Source organism: Protomyctophum bolini (genome assembly GCF_963924005.1).
Source record: "Protomyctophum bolini genome assembly, chromosome: 22".
In the NCBI taxonomy this organism is placed as follows: domain Eukaryota; kingdom Metazoa; phylum Chordata; class Actinopteri; order Myctophiformes; family Myctophidae; genus Protomyctophum; species Protomyctophum bolini.
Genome location: NC_137883.1, coordinates 30,335,464 through 30,359,734, shown reverse-complemented (window position 1 = coordinate 30,359,734; position 24,271 = coordinate 30,335,464). Strand labels below are relative to the sequence as shown.

Here is a 24,271-nt window from a genome sequence, read left to right as displayed (position 1 = left end):
CACTAAGTCCCTCCCTGGGCATTGATTGGACAGTCGCTTTTTGGGGTGGGATTTAGGGAAGGGTTATTAAATCGTAGCGCCCAGCGATTTCTAGCAGCGGAGCACATTTAGCGACGGACCGGACGTTATCCCGGAAGTGGCTGAAGCAGCTACACTGTAAATCCCTGGAACATGTGACGCGTTTAAACCTAAACACCATGTGTGTAATAATAAAAAGTGTTTATTAATATTCATACAATACAGTAGGACACAAGTTCACTCAAACACCTCACGAGAACACCTAGTGTTCAAATTCTAAACACCTATAATATGACTGACTTTGATTGTAAAAACTAAACACGTTTATGTGTTTAAAAAGTGTTACGGCGATTAAACATGTTCTTCTAGTGTGTATAGATGTAGCCAAAACACTAAAAACGATCGACAACAACGGCTGTAGCGACAGGACCGCGGTGGGTATGACGTCCCACTGTTGTGCAACATGGAGTGTTGCGCAACTATGGAGGGCTAAAACTGCCATAACTAAAAATAAATACATAGATATAAATAAATGAATAAATAAATAAATAGGCAAAGAAATATAGAAATGCATAATTAAATGTATTATGTGTTTTAATTATGTAAACATTTAAATACGCATTTAAATACACATATAGATACGCATTAAATGTGCATTTAAATACACATTTAAATGCACATATAAATATGCATTTAAATGCGTATTTCAAGCAGCTTTCCCCAAGGGTGTATTTCATGAACTGTATGTTAATAATGAGGGGGAACCTGGCCAGCCGGGGCGCCTGATGGAGGGGAAAGGAACTGGTCTCTATACTGCCTCCCCCTGGCCAGCCGGGGCGCCTGATGGAGGGGAAAGGAACTGGTCGGAATAACGTGTCCCTTCCACGCGCTACGTCCGGCCGGGGAAAATCCCCTCTGTCAGGTGAAAAGAAGCAGCTTGGACTCCTCATGCATAGAAGGAGGCATGAAGTCAGTCCGCTGCCCCCCCCCCCCCCCCCCCCCCAGGTTGGCAGGGGAAGTGTAGCTAATAGATAATTGGCACTGGGTGAAAAAAAAGGGTTGCAAAATCGTGGGATAAAAATTTAAGAAAAAAAAAAAGTTAATGAGGGGGAAGACCTTGATGATGTCACTCACTGACTGGGTGGACCCTGGTGATGTCACTTCACAACCATTGGATAATCTCTGAGGGAGGGCTCACAGATCGACTGTACTTTGTCTGTTTTCATTGGTGGATGGGTGGTTCATCTGCAGGCTAACTGAATACATTTTTACATTTTGTTTTGTATTACATTAGCCCCATTGGAAACCTGTGCCTGACAAATGATTATACGTATTTAAAAAAAAAAGACTAAACACTAAACTTAAAAAGTGTCTGCCAATTGGGAACTGGCCACTGTGTGTGTCTGTGTGTGTCTGTCTGTGTGTCTGTGTGTCTGTCTGTCTGTCTGTCTGTCTGTCTGTCTGTCTGTCTGTCTGTCTGTCTGTGTGTCTGTCTGTCTGTCTGTCTGTGTGTGTGTGTGTGTGTGTGTGTGTGTGTGTGTGTGTGTGTGTGTATATTGAAACATATGTAAATCACGTCACCATCAACATCAGTATACATTCGTACCAGCACAGCACGGCCACAATACGTGCACGCTCTGCTTGGGCAAGTCGTAACTGGGCGTGCATCGCTCCATGCAGGCCTTTCCCCAACGGGCACCGCTCCAGTAAAGATAAATTAAAAACAACGAAAAACATCAAATCAGTCCAACCTATACAGCTAGGCCCCACATCGTTGACAACTAGGCTGCTAGGTACACCCCCGAGTTAACAAACAGTTGGCTGCCATGCTCTGTGCCATCTTCTTAATTTTCGTGTTCTTCCGTGTTCTTATCATATTTTTAAGTGGTGCAACCACTTCTACATCCAGCTTTGTCCGTGTACCTGTTAGGGCTGACCGAAAAAAATCGATTAATCGACGTTCAATCGATACGCACGGGAATCGATTTTTAAATTTGGAATCGAATAGTCATTAAAAAAAAAGCGGCCGCTTTTGGTCCGCGAGACGGCCCCATTTGGTCCGCGAGCCATGCTTGCGCCTCGCAGCACCTCGCAACGCCTCCTCTTTCCCTGTGTTAACAACAAGGAAGGCAAGCGCATGCACCACAGCTCAGTGCACCGAAAATTCAAAGATCTGCAATCTCATGCGCTGCGTTGTGCATATTGGCTGAGTATAATGGCACGAATTAAACTAGGCCTATAGATTTATTTTGGCGATGCAGAGAATTGATCCTACAGACCCAGACCAAAACACCTTTTCTCTTTGGCATTTAATTGCACCTGATCGTATTATTGTAATTATGTAGCCTATACTATTTGCCTGTGTTTTGTCTTTTAATTATGCTTTTTTTTGTGCGCCGATGGTGATGCTCCACTTGTTTCAGCCTGTAGGCCTACAGCACTTTGGTCAGCTTTTATTGTTTCAAATGTGCTATATAAATAAAGTTTGATTCAGGCCTATATTGGAGCAGGTGCTGGCAAATAACTAATTACTGTAATGCAGTGAAGTTGCGCAAATGTCAACTCAATTAGCAAGCGGAGCTGCATGCATTCTGCACTGCAGTCTGCAGATCTCTTCTTAAAGTTTACTTTAATATTATGGTTTACTTTCAACCATAAACCATAATATGATTGACAAACCTTGGATTATAATTCTTCATCGACCAACAGCGCATGCAGCATGACTATGAGGTAAATTTAACTATAGGGATTTCTCCATCGGCATCGCATGTCGATAAAAAATGGGATTTCACTAGTGGCATTATTCAGGCAATACTCAGATTGTTATAATTCCAAGTGATCTATAATCTGTGAAGTTTATATATATTTTCCCATACGCACACTCACAGTCACATTAACTTTATGGTCAATCAAATCAACCGTGGTTGTCAGGCTTGAAGAGTTCATTCATGTTACCGTTCGTTTACAATTGACAGAGGAGTTTGGATTATATATTTTTTTATTTGATGGAGAGGTAATGCCTGTTTCAGGCAGTTGACTTGTTACGGTCGGATGTTTTATTAAGCCTAATTATTTGTGCTCACTGCTTTCATGAAGGCTGCAACAGTTGTTGCTTATTGTTTAAAATAAATGAGACCAATCCAAGCATGCCTTTCTCTCCGCTACGTGCGAGCAGTGACTCGTGCATCGGGGTGCGAGGCGCGCATACCCCCCCCCCCCTTGCAGGGCCCTATGGGGGCCCTGCAAATATTACCGGCCCAGGGGCCCTCGTGGGGGTTAATCCGTCCCTGACGGCCTGGTGTTTAGGTTCTCCCTGCCTGCGACTCATCTGATCCTCAACCACCACCCTGTTGGTTTTATAATTAGACGGAGACTGTATAGGGACCATTCAGATGGTCAACCCAAAAACCACACCTAAAACGATGCTTTGCTGTTGCTGGTGAGGGTAAGAAGATGGCACAGAGCATGGCAGCCAACTGTTTGTTAACTCGGGGGTGTACCTAGCAGCCTAGTTGTCAACGATGTGGGGCCTAGCTGTATAGGTTGGACTGATTTGAAAGTTCAGGTTTTTTGGGTGTAATAAAACCTAAAAGAAAAAAGAAAAATAAATGAAAATGAATGTCATAAAACCTTTAACAGAATGAACAAGAAACAGAGCATGTATAAATTATATAAATATCATTGCGCACGAGACATTTAGTCTCTCAGATAAAGTACCAGTGTTCAGTTGGTCATGGTATCATAGTTACATGCTTACATAGATGATTGTTTCGCCAATGAGTCAAGCATAAATCATGCCAGTTTAACCTTAAGTTTTTGCATGCTGCTAGGTACACCACAGGTGTACACCAGAGGCATACCACAGGTGAGCAGTATACAATGGTGTGTAAACTGCTTAAAAAAAGTTAAACCTTGACATCTGAAGGACACTTACAAAATGTTTGCATTAATATTTTTGCCTGGGCATACAGTGTGCAATCAGAGATATGTCCAATGTAGGTCTACTTAATCTCACTGCACACAAGGACATTTTTACTACTGAGAATAAAATGTATTAAGGTCAAAGGTACTCGATCAAGGTGCCAAAAAACTGCCCACCAGTGCCCAGTTGTCCAGGTGCCCAGTTATCCTACCCCCAGGTGCCCAGTTGTCCCACTGAAAATTACTACTGAGAATAAAATGTAGGCTACTGAGGTCAAAGGTACTCGACCAAGGTGCCAACACTGCGACCCTGTACCTAGTGCCCACACATCCCTAATGCCCAGTTCCAAGTGTCCACTTGACCTTTAACCCTGTTGAAAATGGTGAACCGTGATGTAAACAAGTCTTAGTGTTTTTTCTGGTTTGAAATGTACCCAAATTCTACAAACTGTGAATACAATTTTCAAGCAATCAATCAAACCCTTTCTTGGGTTCAATATTTTTAGCATTGTATCAGCAGTGGTGGAAAATAACTACGTACATTTACTTAAGTAGGCTACAATTTTGAGGTATTTTTTTTTATATACACACTTTACTATGAAAACCTGCATATCCCGTTAGTCAGTCAGTCAGTGGCACACCTCCATATATAGTTATCAGTCCACGCCTCGTGACATCATGCTCGTGACATCACGCCTCGTGACCGCCTCGTGACATCACGCCTCGTGACATCACGCCTCGTGACATCACGCCTCGTGACATCACGCCTCGTGACATAACGCATCGTGACATCACGCCTCGTGACATAATGCCTCGTGACATAACGCCTCGTGACATAACGCCTCGTGACATCACGCCTCGTGACATAATGCCTCGTGACATCACACCTCGTGACATAACGCCTCGTGACATCACGCCTCGTGACATCACGCCTCGTGACATCACGCCTCGTGAAATCACGCCTCGTGACCGCCTCGTGACCGCCTCGTGACATCACGCCTCGTGACATAACGCCTCGTGACATAACGCCTCGTGACATCACACCTCGTGACATAACGCCTCGTGACATCACGCCTCGTGACATAACGCCTCGTGACCGCCTCGTGACATCACGCCTCGTGACATCACGCCTCGTGACATCACGCCTCGTGACATCACAACTCGTGACATCACAACTCGTGACATCACAACTCGTGACATCACAACTCGTGACATCACGCCTCGTGACATCACGCCTCGTGACATCACAACTCGTGACATCACGCCTCGTGACATCACGCCTCGTGACATAACCTGGATCATTACCTAGATCTGCATATATGGAGCCGGCCAGCAACTCTACATCTGACCTCAAAGATCAAACCCTTAGGTCTCCATATATGGAGATGACCTGTTCTGACATTCCATATGTTCTCCATCTGTCCTTCCCTTTTGACCGATACCAAGTCCATTCAACAGGCCTGAGGATTAAGGCCCGGCTCTACTGCTGGGCCCTCATCAAACCCTGTACACTCAAGACACTGCCCCCGCTGCCACCCTTACATCTCCATGTATAGAGCTGACCTGTCTGACATTCTATATGTTGGTCTGACCTCTGAACTCATCAAACCCTGTACACTCAAGACACACTCCATATATGGCCAGTGCAGAATTAATTCCGTTCAACCTTTCATGCCAAAGCGCTCTTCCCGACTTACGTCCCAGTAGCTATACCCTCAATCAGTCCCACTAGGGAAAAACCAGGGGCACACAATCCGTTGGAACTACTCCAGAACTACTCTGCCAGGGCTGGGTGGGAGGTACACTTCTGGCACATGGAGGGACTATGCTCTGTGGGTTGTCTCCTGTCCGGGCCCCTCCTACGTCTCACCAGGTCCACTCCTGGTCTCACCAGGAGTAGAGCGAGGACCTGTGCGTTGCACCAGAGTCCCTCCCAGCACCAGACAGTTCATTCAGGAGTGGTGGGCAATGTCGTTTTTATGTGCAATGGTGTATTAACTTGTATTAATGGTGTATTTAGGGTTTCTTCCTGGAGGCTGAACCCTTGACAGTCAAACGGGCCAATGAAATACACAGTAATATAGTGACATCACACTGTCAGCCCCTCCCCTAACCCCTCCCCGTTCACTTGCACGATTTAACTAATTTTCCCAGAAGCCCTTGCAGCCCCAGAGCATGACACTATGACTGTTTAAATGTGGACTTTTCTGATTGGATGAATGGGCTGTCAATCAGATAGGACCTCTCTGATTGGGTAGTTTCCACCCTAGAATTGACTTAATGAGGGGGGTGTGGTTTTGTGTCCACAGAGAGCCACGATTGGCTAGGATGTTGGGGTCATCACATGAAGTCACCAGGCTTCAAACCACTCAGGGAATACCAGAAGGTAATAATTTACATATCATTAACATACCATTGACATATCATTTACATACCGTTCATTAACACACTCTTCATTTAGAGTAGACTCTCAGAACAGTGTTGTTTTCGTCGACTAAAATGAAGATTCCATGATGACTAAAACTATGACTAAATATACTGACAATTTCGTCAACAAATAAAAACTAGACTAAAATGTTAGGAAGGGACTATAGTGGACAAGAGATCCAGTATAAATAATTTTACACTTGGTTGCATGCTGAAAATAGCCGATCTACAAGCTCACAATGTGCCGCGCTGCGAGCTTGTAGATCAGCTATTTTCAGCAAGTGTAAAAACATTCATTTCGACGGCATCAAGGCCCACTAAAACATTCTGGGTGACTAGAATGTGACTAAAACTAAATGGAAGCCATTCAAGTGACTGTGACTGTGACTAAAACTAGAATCAAAATTCGCTGCCAAAAACAACACTGTCTCAGACCCATCTGAGCCACGGAACCACCATCTGATGACATTTAGCCTCTCAGTGATGACATTTACTATCATTTTCACAATAAAGTTCAGCTGACTATCCTCTCACAGTGTGTGTGTGTGTGTGTGTGTGTGTGTGTGTGTGTGTGTGTGTGTGTGTGCCCGTGCATGTGGCAGTTGAACCACTTCCCAGGCTCGTTTCAGATCGGCAGGAAGGACCGCCTGTGGAGAAACCTCCACAAGATGACCACGCGCTTCGGACGGGCCGAGTTCAGCTTCTTCCCTCGAACCTTCATCCTTCCCCAGGTCAATATTAATATCACTATGGTTATTGTTATTAGTATTATTTATTATTAGAGCTGGGACTCCATCTAATCAATCAGAGGCTTTGTAATTAATTAATCTCGATTAATCGAATTTTAATCGCATATCAATATTTAACCTGAGAACTGTGAGAAACCTTTTATTTTTTTTTCAAATGTTTTTGGTATCCCAGTGAATAGTGACTATACAGGATTCCACTCATTTTCAACATTTTACCGTCATTAATATACCTTAGAGTTGTTGTGTGGATATAATAAGAAAGTCCCCCCCATTCTGTGTTGCCTAGAACTGGAGGTCTGAAAAAAATCAGTAACATTATGAAGTACATCTCAGTGACATCACAAAAATGTACTTCATAATGTTAGTTTTTTTCTATAAATAAAATAATTTGTTATTAGTGGAATAATTTGTTGGAAAGTTTAACAGGAGTTTCTTGTAATATACACATCCGTGTTCCATGCTTTTTGCTCAGTGTAATAATAATATATATCTTTTTTAAAAATATATCTTTTTTTATCCCACGATTTTGTAACCCATTTTTCACGCCTGTGTCAATCATCTACTGTGATCCTGGGCTCTACACACCCTCCGCCAACCTAGTCCCCATATATGGGGGACAAGGGGAGACCAACCTAGTCCCCATATATGGGGGACAAGGGGAGACCAACCTAGTCCCCATATATGGGGGACAAGGGGAGACCAACCTAGTCCCCATATATGGGGGACAAGGGGAGACCAACCTAGTCCCCATATATGGGGGACAAGGGGAGAGCAACGGACTTGAACTCATGCTTCCTTCATGCCTGAGTGTCCAAGTTGCTCCTTTACACCTGACAGGGGGGAGTTTCCCTGGTTGGACGTAGCGCGTGGAAGGAACACGTTATTCCCATATATATATATATATATATATATAATAATAATTATTAATAATATTGTTCTTATTTCAACAGGACATCAAACTGCTCCGTAAGGCCTGGGAGGACGGAGGCACCAAGCAGAAGTGGATTATTAAGCCTGTACGTATAGACAGACAGACAGACAGACAGACACGCAGACAGACAGACACGCAGACATGTATTTCTCCTCCCCTCTCTCCATCTGTACTAAACTCCATGTATTTCTGCTCTCCTCTCTCCATCTGTACTAAACTCCATGTATTCTGCTCTCCTCTCTCCATCTGTGTTAAACTCCATGTTAACTCTCCTCTCCTCTCCTCTCTCCTCCCCTCTCTCCATCTGTATTAAACTCCATGTTAACTGTCCTCTCCTCTCCAGCCTGCCTCTGCCAGGGGTATTGGCATCCAGGTCATTCATAAATGGAGTCAGATGCCTCGGAAGCGCCCTCTGCTGGTGCAGAAGTAAGCATGATGATTTTTTTTAACCTGAGGCCAGATTCTACAGATTCACATATGGAATTAATTCTGTACTGGCCATATATGGAGTGTGTCTTGAGTGTACAGGGTTTGATGAGGTCAGATCAACCTGATTGGTGGGAATAGATCTATAGATAGATGGATAACAGATCTATGTTGTGTGTTTCTAGGTATCTACACAAGCCTTTCCTGATTGGCGGGAATAAGTTTGACCTTCGTATCTACGTCTACGTGACCTCCTACGACCCTCTGAGGATCTACATGTTCTCCGACGGACTCGTCCGATTCGCCAGCGTCAAGTAAGGACACGCCCACTTCCTGTTAGTCGCAGTCCCGCCCCCTCGAGAGACCCGGAAAAGACATCGCTGTTCATTTTCCCTCATAGGCATTTCTTAAAGTGTTTATTTAAAGACGGTTACGCCGCGGACAAAGACAACTCGGATCGTGACAAATCATGACAATTTGAACACAATGTTTTGGGGCCGATCAAATCATTAGAAAGAAGAAAATAAAGGCAGGAGACAAGACTATTTGTTTTGTTTTTCTTCTTATAAATTATTTGATCGGCCCAAAACATTGTGTTCATTGTCATGATTTTTCACGATCCGAGTCAAAAAATAGGCGCGCTACGAGCTTGTAGATCTGCTATTTTCCATGCCGCATGCGCTGCTGGTCGATGAAGAATTACAATTCAAGGTTTGTCAATCATATTATGGTTTATGGTTGAAAGTATTAAACCATAATAGAGATCTGGTCATCTTGGTGCTGCAGAGTGAGAGCAGCTAATTGATCTGACTACACTACCCACAATGCAACTTGACTGGCATTACAGTAATTCGTTATTTGCCAGCACCTGCTCCAATATAGGCCAATCAAATCGAATCAAACTTTATTTATATAGCACATTTAACCCAGTCTGTGCGGGAACCCCTTTCAAGCATTATGTTATACTTTAGCTATTGGAAAAATAGCAGATCTACAAGCTCATAGCGCGGCACTGAGTGCCGCACTATGAGCTTGTAGGTTCTGCTATTTTTGAAGAATCGTGAAAATGTGTTGCAAATCTTTGAATATATGTTCTTTCTCAGAGCGAACGTTTTCAACTCAAATCTTTTCTTCTGGGGAAGTCTCTGGAACAACATATTTTCAGATGGGGGTCGGCGGCCCATTATTACATATCTTTTTTGGGGTCCTTGACATGAAATATTGAGCACCACTGATACAGAACGTAAGGTTTTAAATATTGAGCACCACTGATACAGAACGTAAGGTTTTAAATATTGAGCACCACTGATACAGAACGTAAGGTTTTAAATATTGAGCACCACTGATACAGAACGTAAGGTTTTAAATATTGAGCACCACTGATACAGAACGTAAGGTTTTCCAGAAAACTGTCAGGATTTTGAAGATATTTTCAGTCAAATAGTAGTTAGAACCAGTAAGACGCGCAAACGCGGGAAGCATACATATTTGGGTTTTTTTAAGATTTATTTTTAAGTTATTTTTTTTTAAAGTTAAGTTATTTTTAAGTTACGTTTTTAACTTAGCCATAACCATATAAGGAGTCCCCAAAGCAGCTATACGTCCAAATATGGAGTGTGTTGCATCAATCACAAACAAATCACTCAGCTCCATATATGGGCACAAAGGGGGGACACACGGACACACAGACAGACAGACATGATCTGCTAGGTCTCATAGTAAGTGCTCACTGCGTTCGCAATAATACGATCAGTATTGAGTTGTGCTTGAAATTTCCTGTAATTCTGCAAACCGTTAATCAATCAATCAATCAATAATGTCCTGTGATTGACAGGTACTCCTCCATGAGGACTAATCAATAATGTCCTGTGATTGACAGGTACTCCTCCATGAGGACTAATCAATAATGTCCTGTGATTGACAGGTACTCCTCCATGAGGACTAATCAATAATGTCCTGTGATTGACAGGTACTCGTCCTCCATGAGGACTCTGGGTAATAAGTTCATGCACCTGACCAACTACAGCGTCAACAAGAAGAACGTCGAATACGAGAGCAACTCTGACGACACCAAGTGTCAGGGACACAAGTGGTACGCACTACACTACCCACAATGCACTACACTACCCACAATGCACTACACTACCCACGATGCACTACACTACCCACGATGCACTACACTACCCACGATGCACTACACTACCCACGATGCACTACACTACCCACAATGCACTACACTACCCACGATGCACTACACTACCCACGATGCACTACACTACCCACGATGCACTACACTACCCACGATGCACTACACTACCCAGGATGCACTACACTACCCACAATGCACTACACTACCCACGATGCACTACACTACCCACGATGCACTACACTACCCACGATGCACTACACTACCCACGATGCACTACACTACCCAGGATGCACTACACTACCCACTATGCACTACACTACCCACGATGCACTACACTACCCACGATGCACTACACTACCCACGATGTGTCAGGGCAAAGAGATTCTATATAAAGAGGCGACACTCAATCAATCAATCAAAACTTTATTTATATAGCACGTATAAAACAACCGAAGTTGACCAAAGTGCTTTACAACAAAAAACAACAATAAACAAATTCAAATAATATGCAGTGGCTAAAAAGTTTAAAATCAGTTCACATTAAAAGCAAGGGAAAAAAGGTGCGTTTTGAGAAGGGATTTGAATATATTGATAGATTGAGCAGCTCTAATATGGGGGGGGAGGTTGTTCCAGAGCTTAGGGGCTGCCACCGCAACACCTCTTGTTTTGAGGGTGCGTGACGTTGGCACGGTCAGCAATGACTGGTCCGCAGACCTCAGAGCTCTGGTGGGGTGGTATTGGTGGATGAGTTCGGCCATACATGGGGGGGCCAGGCCGTTGCGGGATTTGAAGGTGAATAAAATAATCTTGAAATCGATTCTCTGTTTTATGGGGAGCCAATGAAGTGAAATTAAGACTGGTGTGATGTGGTCATATTTTTTGGTACCGGTGAGGAGGCGGGCAGCAGCATTTTGTACCAGTTGGAGTCGTCTGAGAGCGGATTGGGGGATACCATGATAAAGGGCGTTACAGTAGTCTAGTCTGGAGGAGATGAATGAGTGGATGACAGTTTCGAATTGTTTGAGGGGGAGGTAGGGTTTGATCTTGGCAAGTAGACGGAGATGGAAGAAACTAGTTTTAACAACCGAGCTGATCTGTTTGTCGAAGTTGAAGTGGTTGTCGAATATAACGCCAAGATTTTTTGCACTGGTATGGATGTTAGATGTAAGGGGGCCGAGGTTGGTGACAGAGGGGGGGGTGGGGTGTTGTCCAAAGATGATGATTTCAGTTTTATTGTCATTAAGGTGAAGAAAGTTTGCGTCCATCCAGATTTTTATGTCCTCTAAACAGTTGGTTAGGGGGTTGAGTGAGTTATTGCTGGCGGATGTGAGAGGCATGTCAATTTGGACATCATCCGCGTAGCAGTGGAAGGAGATGGCGTGTTTGGAGAGGATGGGTCCGAGGGGCAGCATATATAATAAAAACAGTAGTGGGGCCAAAATCGAGCCCTGGGGGACCCCACAGGTAAGGGGGGCAGCGGATGAGGAAAATTCACCCAGCTGGACGGAGAAAGTTCTATCAGTCAGGTAGGATCTGAACCAAGTTAGGGCCATCCCGGAGATGCCAACCTGCTGTTCCAGTCTTGAGATTAGGATTCGGTGGTCGACCGTGTCGAAGGCAGCGGATAGGTCCAGCAAAACTAAAATGGCAGGGCTACCGGAGTCCACTGTTAAAATGAGGTTGTTAAAAACTTTCAGGAGGGCTGTTTCCGTGCTGTGGCCAGGTCTGAAACCAGATTGAAATTTTTCATATTGGTCGTGAGTAATTAATCAGTGGGGCAGTTTGTAGGCCGGAGATGGGAAACTATGTCAAGAAGTGAGGGGAGAGATATTGGAGTGAAATGGTCAAGTACAGCGGGGCAGGGTGAGATTGCAGGGGGAGGGGGGGTGTAGGTGTGCAGTGCCCTGAGGTCTGATATTTTATCTATGAAAAATCGTTGGAAATTCTCACATAGAGGAAGTGATGGGATGAGGGGGGAGGCATCACGGGGATTTATAAGGGAGTTAAAAATGTTAAACAGTACCTGGGGTTTATGGCTATTATTTGAGACTGTGTTGGAAATGAAGGCCGATTTGGCATTTTTAACAGCTCGTTGGTATGTGACCAGGCAGCCATTTAAGATCTCGCGGTTGACGTGGAGCTTGTTCTTATTCCAGGATCTCTCAGCGCGCCTGCATGCGCGTCTGAGGGATCTGGTGGTGTCATTTAGCCAAGGCTCGGAAAGTGCAGTAGTGCGTTTTTGCCTGAGGGGGGCGATGGAATCTAGAATTGAAGTGCATGTTGTACTGAAGTCAGAGAGGAGCGCTTCCGCGGTGGGAGTTGTGAACGTGGTAGTGGGCGCAGAAGTATTGAACATAGTGGAAAATTGTGATGCAGTTGACTGGTTAAAAGCGCGCGTGTGGCGCACAGGATCGGTAGGTTTAGGAGGTAGGCAGGGGATTGTTACAGTGAAGAGAATCGGGAAATGGTCAGAGGGGCATGGGGGGGAACATATATCAGATATGGTGATGGTTAGCCCTTTTGATATAATGAGGTCCAGAATGTGTCCTTTTTCATGGGTGGGATTTGTGACGGATTGAGTGAGGTTGAAGGATTCAATAAGGGTAAGGAAGTCTTTGATGAGGGGCTTTGATGGACAGCCAACGTGAATGTTGAAATCGCCCCAGAGTGAACAGTGGTCGTATTTGATCATTGACCATGACAGGAAATCAGAAAATTCATTTATGAAATCTTTGCTTTTGGGAGGGCGGTATATGAGTGAGCAAAGCACGGGGGGGGACATTTTTAGCTCAAAGCATTGCAGTTCAAAGCTAGAGTATGTAGCTACGGGCTGAATTAGGGTGCAATTAATATTATTTTTAAAAATTGACGCTAGACCCCCTCTCATCCCCTTCGTTCGGGGGGTGCTGAAAAAAGAACGGTCCGGAGGGAGGAGTTCAGAGAAAGAGGTTGAGTCACCCATCGGGACCCATGTTTCTGTTAAAAGCATAATATCCAAGTCGTGGCTGGTGATGAAGTCTTGCAATAAAAAAGTTTTCTCCTTCATGGATCGTGTGTTGAAAAGGGCCATATGTAGTTTAACGTCTGGGTTGGGTGATGGCGTAGACGAGGCGCGTTTTAGCGGCCGGAGGTTGCTGGGTTTGGTTCTGTGGGATTCGGGTTTACAGTGCGGTCTATGGCCAATTTGAACAGGGATGGGAGATGAAATGCATAGGTGAGCAGTGGCATTGTTAGACAGACTGGTGATGAGAAAAGGGGCTGTGAGGGTGGACGTAGATGTCTCATTAAACCCCATAGTAACAACCAGCGCCCAGTGCCTCCGCCATATTGGTGTGACGACGCAACTTCCGGTTGCTCTAAAAAACATGGGTGCGTTCGCAAATGCTCACCGGGAGCTCACTCTCGTATTAGTTTGCATTGCACAGTGCGCTCTTTCCGAACGCTTCCAAAAAGAGTCTTTGAAGTCATTCTATTACACTTCTAAGATTACCCTTCTCCCGCCGCCATCTTGGTGTGATGACGTCAAAGCGCTACCGATGCGCCATCTAGTGGTGATTCCAAATATTTGAGAGTGTCGCCTCTTTATATAGAATCTCTTTGGTCAGGGACACAAGTGGTACGCACTACACTACCCACAATGCTCTGTATTCCATGTACAGATATGTTCCACTGTCTGATGGATATGTTGGGTTCTTAATGCTTATGTATGATTCTTGATGACTATTGTATGCTCAATAATGGTCTACGTGTGTGTGTGTGTGTGTGTGTGTGTGTGTGTGTGTGTGTGTGTGTGTGTGTGTGTGTGTGTGTGTGTGTGTGTGTGTGTGTGTGTGTGTGTGTGTGTGTGTGTGTGTGTGTGTGTGTGTGTGTGTGTGTGTGTGTGTGTGTGTGTGTGTGTGTGTGTGCGTGCGTGCGTGCGTGCGTGCGTGCGCGTGCGTGCACGGTATGCATGCGTGCGTGTGCGTGCGTGTGTGTGTGTGTGTGTGTGTGTGTGTGTGTGTGTGTGTGTGCGTGCGTGCGTGCGTGTGTGTGTGTGCGTGTGTGCGCGTGTGTGTGTGTGTGTGTGTGTGTGTGTGTGTGTGTGTGTGTGTGTGTGTGCGTGTGTGTGTACACAGGGCTCTGAAGGCCTTATGGAAGTACCTAGAGGAACAGGGCGTCGACACTGAGGTCATCTGGGAGAAGATCAAAGACATCGTCATCAAAACCATCATCGTGTGAGTTCTGTTACCACTCTACAAAACCAAGGGTCAGGGTCAGGACTGTGAGCTTGTAGATCTGTTCAAGCTGTTTATCAGTAAAGGACAGACCGATTAATCGGATTAAGCTTACTTCTGGTCATTATTTAGGAGCGCACACATATTTGGAATGTTCAAATGAGCCATTTTGCTCGATATTAACCCGTTCTAGGCGGAACCCCTTTTGGTGTAAGCATTATGTTATAGCAGATCTACGAGCTTGTAGGTCTGCTATTTTTGAAAGATCGAAGAACGACTGACATAGAAACATAGCTTTTTCAGAAGACTGTCAGGATTTAGAAGTCATTTTTAGAATCTGATCTCGGGTCAAAAATAACTCCAGGATTGCAGTGAGATTAATCGAGAATAAACAAATGAATCTATGCCCAGTAGTACAGAGTAAATGTACTAATATTAACCCATTCTGACCTGAGATCAGATTCTAAAAATCTCTTCCACATCCTGACAGTTTTCTGAAAAAGCTGTTTCTATGTCAGTATTCCTTTGATTTTTCAAAAATAGCAGACCTACAAGCTCGTAGCGCACGACTCGGTGGCGCGCTATGAGCTTGTAGATATTTTTCAATAGCTAAAGCATAACGTAACGCTAACACCAAAAGCGGTTAAAACGTATAAATATACAGAGTAAATGTAATATAAATGTAATAGAGTAAATGTACTAATATTAAAACGTACTTGTGTTTCAGATCCGACCCCTACGTGAACTCCCTCGTTAAGGCCAACCTTAGCTCCGCCTCCAGCTGCCACGAACTGTTTGGATTCGACATCATGTTGGACGAAAACCTGAAGCCATGGTTACTGGAAGTAAACATTTCACCAAGGTATGTTTCAATGGTTACTGGTGTGGAGCGTTGTCCAGGGTGTTTTAGAGAAAGGAGAAGAGTCTGGGACGTGTGGAGCGTTGTCCAGGGTGTTTTAGAGAAGGGAGAAGAGTCTGGGACGTGTGGAGCGTTGTCCAGGGTGTTTTAGAGAAGGGAGAAGAGTCTGTGACGTGTGGAGCGTTGTCCAGGGTGTTTTAGAGAAGGGAGAAGAGTCTGTGACGTGTGGAGCGTTGTCCAGGGTGTTTTAGAGAAGGGAGAAGAGTCTGGGACGCGTGGAGCGTTGTCCAGGGTGTTTTAGAGAAGGGAGAAGAGTCTGGGACGTGTGGAGCGTTGCCCAGGGTGTTTTAGAGAAGGGAGAAGAGTCTGGGACGTGTGGAGCGCTGTCCAGGGTGTTTTAGAGAAGGTAGAAGAGTCTGGGACGTGTGGAGCGTTGTCCAGGGTGTTTTAGAGAAGGGAGAAGAGTCTGGGACGTGTGGAGCGTTGTCCAGGGTGTTCTGGAGAAGGGAGAAGCGTCTGGGACGTGTGGAGCGTAGTCCAGGGTGTTGTAGAGAAGGGAGAAGAGTCTGGGACGTGTGGAGCGTTGTCCAGGGTCTTTTAGAGAAGGGAGAAGAGTCTGGGACGTGTGGAGCGTTGTCCAGGGTGTTTTACAGAAGGGAGAAGAGTCTGGGACGTGTGGAGCGTTGTCCAGGGTGTTTTAGAGAAGGGAGAAGAGTCTGGGACGCGTGGAGCGTTGTCCAGGGTGTATTTTTCTATATTCAGCTTATAGTGCAAAATGTATGTAAACAAACATTAAATTCCCATTGACAACTTGCATGAGTCACTGTTTTAAACATGTTTTAGTAATAACAAAATTATCGCGTGTGCGTGTGTGTGCGTGTGCGTGTGTGTAGCCTCCACTCCAACACAGCTCTGGACGTCAGGGTCAAAGGTCAGATGATCAGAGACCTGCTCAACCTGGCCGGCTTCCACCTGCCAATCAAAGAGGAGCCGGCCACGCCCCCCTGCAGTGCCTCTGGCTCCACCTGCAGGTAGGAGGACGCTACTGCAGCTACGCTACGCTATTGCAGCCTCTATAACACTGGACAGACAGACAGACAGAGCTTTAATATTGTGATAGAAATCATTGCTAGTGTTACAGTGTGTAGTAATGTGTGTGTGTGTGTGTTTTCCATTAGTGTCTATGTGGTGCGTTACTGTGTGTGTGTGTGTGTGTGTGTGTGTGTGTGTGTGTTTGTGTGTCTTCCATTAGTGTCTATGTGGTGTGTTACAGTGTGTAGTAATTAATGTGTGTGTGTCTTCCATGCAGTGTCTATGTGGTGCGTTACAGTGTGTAGTAATGTGTGTGTGTGTGTGTCTTCCATGCAGTGTCTATGCGGTGCGCGCCGGTCGGGGGGGAACAGGAAGGAGTGAATTGTCGACGGACGAGAAAGTGAAACGAGCTTTCTACCTCACACAGCGCACGGAGGAGGTGCACGCACACACACACACACACACACGCACACAGCCACACACACACACACACACACAGCCACACACACACACACACACACACACACACAGCCACACACACACACACACACACACACAGCCACACACACACACACACACACACACACAAGGAGTCACAGTGTGTATGTTTATATATTATTATTCTCAAGAGCGTCTGATGAATGGCTAGATTGTAACCTGTGACTTCCTGTGTCTCCATATAAGGACTTCCTGTGTAACTGTGACTTCCTGTGTCTCCATATAAGGACTTCCTGTGTAACTGTGACTTCCTGTGTCTCCATATAAGGACTTCCTGTGTAACTGTGACTTCCTGTGTCTCCATATAAGGACTTCCTGTGTAACTGTGACTTCCTGTGTCTCCATATAAGGACTTTCTGTGTAACTGTGACTTCCTGTGTCTCCATATAAGGACTTCCTGTGTAACTGTGACTTCCTGTGTCTCCATATAAGGACTTCCTGTGTAACTGTCACTTCCTGTGTCTCCATATAAGGACTTCCTGTGTAACTGTGACTTCCTGTGTCTCCATATAAGGACTTTCTGTGTAACTGTGACTTCCTGTGTCTCCATATAAGGACTTCCTGTGTAACTGTCACTTCCTGTGTCTCCATATAAGGACTTCCTGTGTACGGTCCTAGACGTGCTGACTCCGTCCGACGTCCAGGTGTTGGCGGAGAGCGAGGACGAGCTGAGCCGCCGCGGGGCGTTCGAGAGGGTGTTCCCGTCCGCACGATGTCCGTCTGCGACCGCACGAAGCCCCTCGGCGACCGCACGATACCTTCGCTTCTTCAGTGTCCCGCGATACCTCAACCTGCTGCTCAACCAATGGGAAGCCAGATACTCTGGATGCAGGATCAATGGTGCGTGCGTGATGTGCGTGCGTTGCGTTGCGTTTGTGCGTGCGTGCGTGCGTGCGTTGCGTGCGTGTCTGCGTGCGTGCGTTGCGTTTGTGCGTGCGTTGCGTTCGTGCGTGCGTGTGTGTGCGTGCGTGTCTGCGTGCATGCGTGCGTGCGTGTCTTGTTGTGAACTTTAGTTTAGCACGTTTAGTTTTCATCATAAAAACCTGATCTCTCAGATAAACAGTTTAAAGTGAACGAAATTGCAATTCCACAGAAATACGAGTAACGGCCATTTTGCGCGCGTGCGTATGCGTTTACTGCGCGCGTACAGTGCGTTTGGATAGGACCAATATATGTCAATGATACCAGCTACACCAGACACACGGATACCGCGGGCCATCCTACGCATGCTCTAAGAATAGGATCGGTTCTAATTATTTTTACGTGCGTATAATGCCCCCATGCGCGCGTATCTATATATCCTCCCGGAAGGTCCCGCACAAACCTGCCGCGCGTCTGACAGATCGATGTAGCCGGGGCATTTGGCTTACGCACGCACGGTCCTGGCCTTTAGAGTAAACGGGCGAGAAAAGCCTGGTGTAGCTTGGCCGTAAAAGAAACAAAAGGCATGTCGTTCGGCTTGTCTACGGAATGGAGATTTGGTTCATATATATATATTATAGTGTGAGATAGAGTTGTTTACATAAATTATATTATTCTGTGAGATAGAATTGTTTATATATATTATATTATATTGTGAGATCTCATTTGAAATGTTTTACTTTTAGTCTAGGTTTTACATTTTAGTCGACTACATCTACAGTTGATTTATTGACCTCACGAGTATGTGTTAATACAAACTGTGTGTGCATGTCTGTGTGCGCGTGTGTTTGTGCGTGCGTGTGCATGTAGGTATTGAGCTGTTGAGGTCTCTCTGCCAGAAAGGAGTTCATCTGGGGACAACCGACCCTCTCTACATGGTGAGACTTTATTATTACTATTAATATTATTATTATTATGATACCTGACAATATAAAGAGACACCTCCCTGACAATATAACGACACAGAGACACCTCCCTGACAATATAACGATACAGAGACACCTCCCTGACAATATAACGATACAGAGACACCTCCCTGACAATATAACGACACAGAGACACCTCCCTGGACCACTGGTTGAGAACCACTGGTCTATTGTAATCCTGGGTTACGTGTGTGTGTGTGTGTGTGTGTGTGTGTGTGTGTGTGTGTGTGTGTGTGTGTGTGTGTGTGTGTGTGTGTGTGTGTGTGTGTGTGTGTGTGTGTGTGTGTGTGTGTGTGTGTGTGTGTGTGTGTGTGTGTGTGTGTGTGTGTGTGTGTGTGTGTGTGTGTGTGTGTGTGTGTGTTTAGTGGTCCAAGTGCAGCTATGTCTCCAGATTTGAACACAGACCCTGTCAACCCTACAGACCCACATCAAGGTACGTGCACACAGACACACACACACATACACATACAGACATATACACACACACACACACACACACAGACAGACACACACATACAGACATACACACACACACACACACACACACATATACAGACATACACACACACACACATACACACACACACACACACACACACACACACACACACACACACACATAAATTGTCTTTTGAGGACCCACTAGAAGAAATTATTTGAGTTCAAAACGTTCGCTCTGATTAAAGAATATATATTCAAAGATTTGTGCCACATTTTCAAGATTTTTAAAAAGATAGCAGATCTACAAGCTCGGTGCCACGCTACGAGCTTGTAGATCTGCTATTTTTCACACTAACGTCACACTAACCGTTGTTGTCCCCTGTTGATGATGTCACAGTGTTGTGGTGAGCCGCTGGTCTCGGTCCCGCCTCCTCGACTCGGACAACGATGACATCATCGATGACTCGGACGAGGAAGAGGAAGTCCACTCCGTGTGTTCCAGCATACCCTGCCCCGCCTCTAGTCCCGCCCCCAGCCACCAGCACACCCAATGAGAGCCAAGCCCTTATTACTTAAGCCAATGAGAGCCAAGCCCTTATTGCTTATGTAAATGAGCAAAATTATTCGCCTCTGGGTTGACGTTCCTCCATTGGCGAATAATTTTGCAAATTAATCTTTTAATAGAACTGGAGGTTACTTCCGTAACCGTGGTTCTGTATGGAAACGAGCAAAGTAATTTATTTAGCGAATGAAAGTTGGTTTGAACCATGGTTACTTTGTAGGTTACGTTGTAACTAGGGATGGACTTCGAAACCCGATACTCGAAGAAATTATCCATAAGCTTTGGGTTTATCCAGTAGCCGGTATCGATAAGCTTTGGGCTTATCCAGTACCCGGTATCGATAAGCTTTGGGCTCATCCAGTACCCGGTATCGATAAGCTTTGGGCTCATCCAGTACCCGGTATCGATAAGCTTTGGGCTCATCCAGTACCCGGTATCGATAAGCTTTGGGCTCATCCAGTACCCGGTATCGATAAGCTTTGGGCTCATCCAGTACCCGGTATCGATAAGCTTTGGGCTCATCCAGTACCCGGTATCGATAAGCTTTGGGCTCATCCAGTACCCGGTATCGATAAGCTTTGGGCTTATCCAGTACCCGGTATCGATAAGCTTTGGGCTTATCCAGTACCCGGTATCGATAAGCTTTGGGCTCATCCAGTAGCCGGTATCGGTATAGAACATACTCCATAATAAATAGTGCAGATCCATAAGAACCCGTCTCGATAAGGCTAATCCATAAGGCTGATCGATAGATAAGCCTGATCGATAAGACTGATCGATCAGGCTGATCGATAAGGCACTCGTTCATCAATAGAAATTAACGAACTCCATCCCTAATTATTGTAACCGTGGTTACACAGTAACCTTTTGCTGCTAACGGTTGGTTTGAACATTTTGATTGACTGCAGTTTCTTAGAACTGATAATACTTGATATGTTAATGAGTTAATTACAGTTAATTACAGTTAATTACATTATTATCTACACAGGCGACGAGCCAGCGTTACCACGGCGACAGTGTTGTTTTCGTCGACTAAAACTACGACGAAAAGGGTTCGTCGACGACCTTTTTTCCACTGACGAAAACTAGATGGAAACTAAATGAAAACTAAGCTACGACGACTAAAACTAAGACGATTTAGTCAACAGATTAAAAACTAGACTAAAATGTCAGGAAAGGGACTAGTGGTGGACAAGAGATCCAGTATAAGTCATTTTACACTTGGTTGCATGCTGAAAATAGCAGATCTACAAGCTCACAGCTTGTAGATCTGCTATTTTCAGCAAGTGTGAAATCAGTCATTACGACGACATCAAGGCCTTTAGTCGACTAAAACTAGACCAACAGTAAGACATTCCAGGTGACTAAAATGTGACTAAAACTAAATGAAAACTTTATGACTAAAACTAAAATAGAAACCTGCTGTCAAAAACAACACTGCACATCGACGTCATGTATTCTAATGAGATTAAAATATTCACGTACTCTAATGAGATTCAAATATTCACGTATTCTAATGAGATGCCATGGTTGACGATGTAATAATGTAATTAACTATTAATAACGGTAACTTTATTACCGATGTGATTGGTTGTTGCTTTCTTTTGAAGTTGTAATGATTTAATCGATTATGTTCTAATTGTTTATAATAGATTTATTGGTTTAATCTATATTTTCTAACGTTTGATAAAAGGGCTATAATATAATATCATAAAACGCTCAGGTTTCCAGACGGGTTTTCACAATAAAAGCTGACGTATGGAGTTATTGTTCAGACATGTTTTCACAATAAAAGCTGGCGTATGAAGCTTATGTTAAACTACGTTTGTGAGCGTGAGTTTTCATTGGTTGAATGGAAGTCATCGGTTTAACATAGTTGTTTTTCATTGGTTGAATGGAAGTCATCAGGGGGCGGTGTTGTGTTGTCGTTCCCTATAGGAGGTTAATGTTTAGTATTTAAATAATAATATACACTAATAGCTCTTATTTTACAGTTTCCTGTCTGCCTGCCTGCCTGCCTGCCTGTCTGCCTGCCTGCCTGACTGCCTGCCTGCCTGCCTGCCTGCCTGTCTGCCTGACTGCCTGACTGCCTGCCTGCCTGCCTGTCTGCCTGCATGCCTGCCTGCCTGTCTGCCTGCCTGTCTGTCTTCATAAGGGATTATTTCACTGTTGTGTGATCCTAATTCGACTGTGACTTGACTGACATGAAAGCGTGTGTGTGTGTGTGTGTGTGTGTGTGTGTGTGTGTGTGTGTGTGTAAACGTATGCAACATCCTGTTCAGTGACACCTGACACTGACTGTCCTGTCATCAGGGTTCTCAACATGTGTCTCTGGACCCTTCTGTCCTCAGAGGGTTCGCTCAGTGGACGACCCCAGCTTCAGGGTTAGGTTCTCTCAGTGGACGACCCCAGCTTCAGGGTAGGGTCTCTCATTCCATTCCAGGCCAGCTCCACTCCAGTACGCTGGAAAAAGGTCTCCCGAGGCCCCCCTCCCCATCCTCTCACAGCCCAGGCCCCTCCAATCACCATAAGCAACTCTTTTTCTGCACTTAATATGAGTGAATTTCCCCCACTCTCCAATGGCCCGAAAAGCGACCGCCGTCACCTCCTCAAGGCGGCTGTGCAACGTCGGGCGGGAGGTTACTCTCCCCGCGAGCAAATGGCCAAGCACCAACCCACACTCCTGAAACCTCCGCCGCTGATGGAACTCATACTGGCACCACGTCCCCTGCCACAGCTGCTCCCTCCCGTTAACAATGCTCCATCCACAGCGCCACCTCATCGGACCCCCTCCCCTCCTGCTGCTGTCCAGCACAGTCCTTTAAATCAAGTGAATCAGCCCACCGATAACAATGCTCTATCCACCGCGCCCCCCCCTACACTTCTGATTGTAGGGGACTCCATAATAAAGGCTATTTCTCCTTCCCTTTGTTTAATCCGCTGCTTTCCAGGCGCGACCGTCCCAATCCTCCTGGAGAAACTTCCACATGTTTTTAATTCACTTCCACCGTCCATCACACACGTGATAGTCCACATTGGATCGAACGACACTGCTCGCTGTCACACCGAGCAGACAAAAACTGACTTTCTTCGCCTTTTTGATCTTTTAACTAGTAGTGGTCTTGTATTTTTTATCTCCGGTCCCATCCCAATCCTCATGGGCAGTGATGAGCGCTTCACAAGAATTGCCAGCCTCAACACATGGTTAACAAGGATCTGCCGCGCCCACGACCTTAACTTCATCGATAATTTTAATCTGTTCTGGGGTCGTGCACTTCTGTTCCGAAATGACGGTCTCCACCCGAACAGGCTGGGAAGTAAAATGTTAGCACATAACATGGTCCGTGGTGTAAGCCACCACACAGCGCTGACCGCAGATAGGTCCGTCTACAACTGACGTCCCCCGACTCCCCCCGGTCTGTCCCAGTATAGTTCCGCCCTGCTCCTTCGCCCTATCTGCACTGGGCTCGGACCAAATCAATTAAATTCATATTTACACTTCAATTCATACTTTCATTCCAATCCATACTTACACGCTCACTCCATCCCTGTTAGAATTACTCCCAGGCTGAACAATCTCAAGCGTCCTGCAGTACCAGCGTCCAGCTCAATTAGTTCCGCCTCAAACCGTGGCACTGTCCTTTCCAACCTCCGCAAACTGAAACGTGTTAACTCACCACCAGATGTCACTGCACCTCTTATGATGTGCCTGTTAAATGTTAGATCACTCACAAATAAATCGTTCATTTGCAGAGACCTCATTATGTCCTCAAATACAGATATATTCATGATTACCGAGTCATGGCTGGGTCCAGGTGACTCACCAACCCTCAAGGAGACCTGCCCACCTGATTACTCTTATTTTAATCACCCTAGATTGGGCCATGGCGGTGGTTTGGCTATAGTTTATAGAAACCTAATTAAATGCTCCCCTGTTGATTTTGGCAGCTACTCTACCTTTGAACTGTTCTGTTTCGTTATTAACGGTAAGACCCCTATTCTATGTGCATTAATTTATAGGCCCCCAAAACGAGTTCCTCTCAATTATTATGGCCAAGCATGATAGAGTAATCCTGACTGGGGACTACAATACCCACGTATGCTGCCCTTCCTCCACTTTTGTAACTGATTTTATTGACCTTTATGAAACCTTTAACCTGACACAGCATGTTAATGGTCCCACCCATAAACTAGGCC

General features: G+C 45.2%; 1 protein-coding gene across 1 annotated transcript in view; it reads left to right on the top strand.

Moving 5' to 3' along the window:
- ttll4 (tubulin tyrosine ligase-like family, member 4) overlaps positions 1-21,867 on the top strand; it is a 42,945-nt gene extending 21,078 nt beyond the window's left edge. Inside the window, exons 14-27 of the mRNA XM_080755792.1 lie at positions 6,249-6,325; positions 6,969-7,097; positions 8,066-8,131; positions 8,390-8,472; positions 8,658-8,786; positions 10,442-10,564; positions 14,737-14,835; positions 15,563-15,697; positions 16,588-16,725; positions 17,063-17,165; positions 17,821-18,064; positions 18,956-19,023; positions 19,437-19,504; positions 19,910-21,867. Coding sequence (XP_080611918.1) covers positions 6,249-6,325; positions 6,969-7,097; positions 8,066-8,131; positions 8,390-8,472; positions 8,658-8,786; positions 10,442-10,564; positions 14,737-14,835; positions 15,563-15,697; positions 16,588-16,725; positions 17,063-17,165; positions 17,821-18,064; positions 18,956-19,023; positions 19,437-19,504; positions 19,910-20,066 — 1,619 coding nt within the window. The 3' untranslated portion in view covers positions 20,067-21,867. The remainder of the gene's footprint in view (positions 1-6,248; positions 6,326-6,968; positions 7,098-8,065; positions 8,132-8,389; positions 8,473-8,657; positions 8,787-10,441; positions 10,565-14,736; positions 14,836-15,562; positions 15,698-16,587; positions 16,726-17,062; positions 17,166-17,820; positions 18,065-18,955; positions 19,024-19,436; positions 19,505-19,909) is intronic.
- Positions 21,868-24,271: the final 2,404 nt, after the last annotated feature.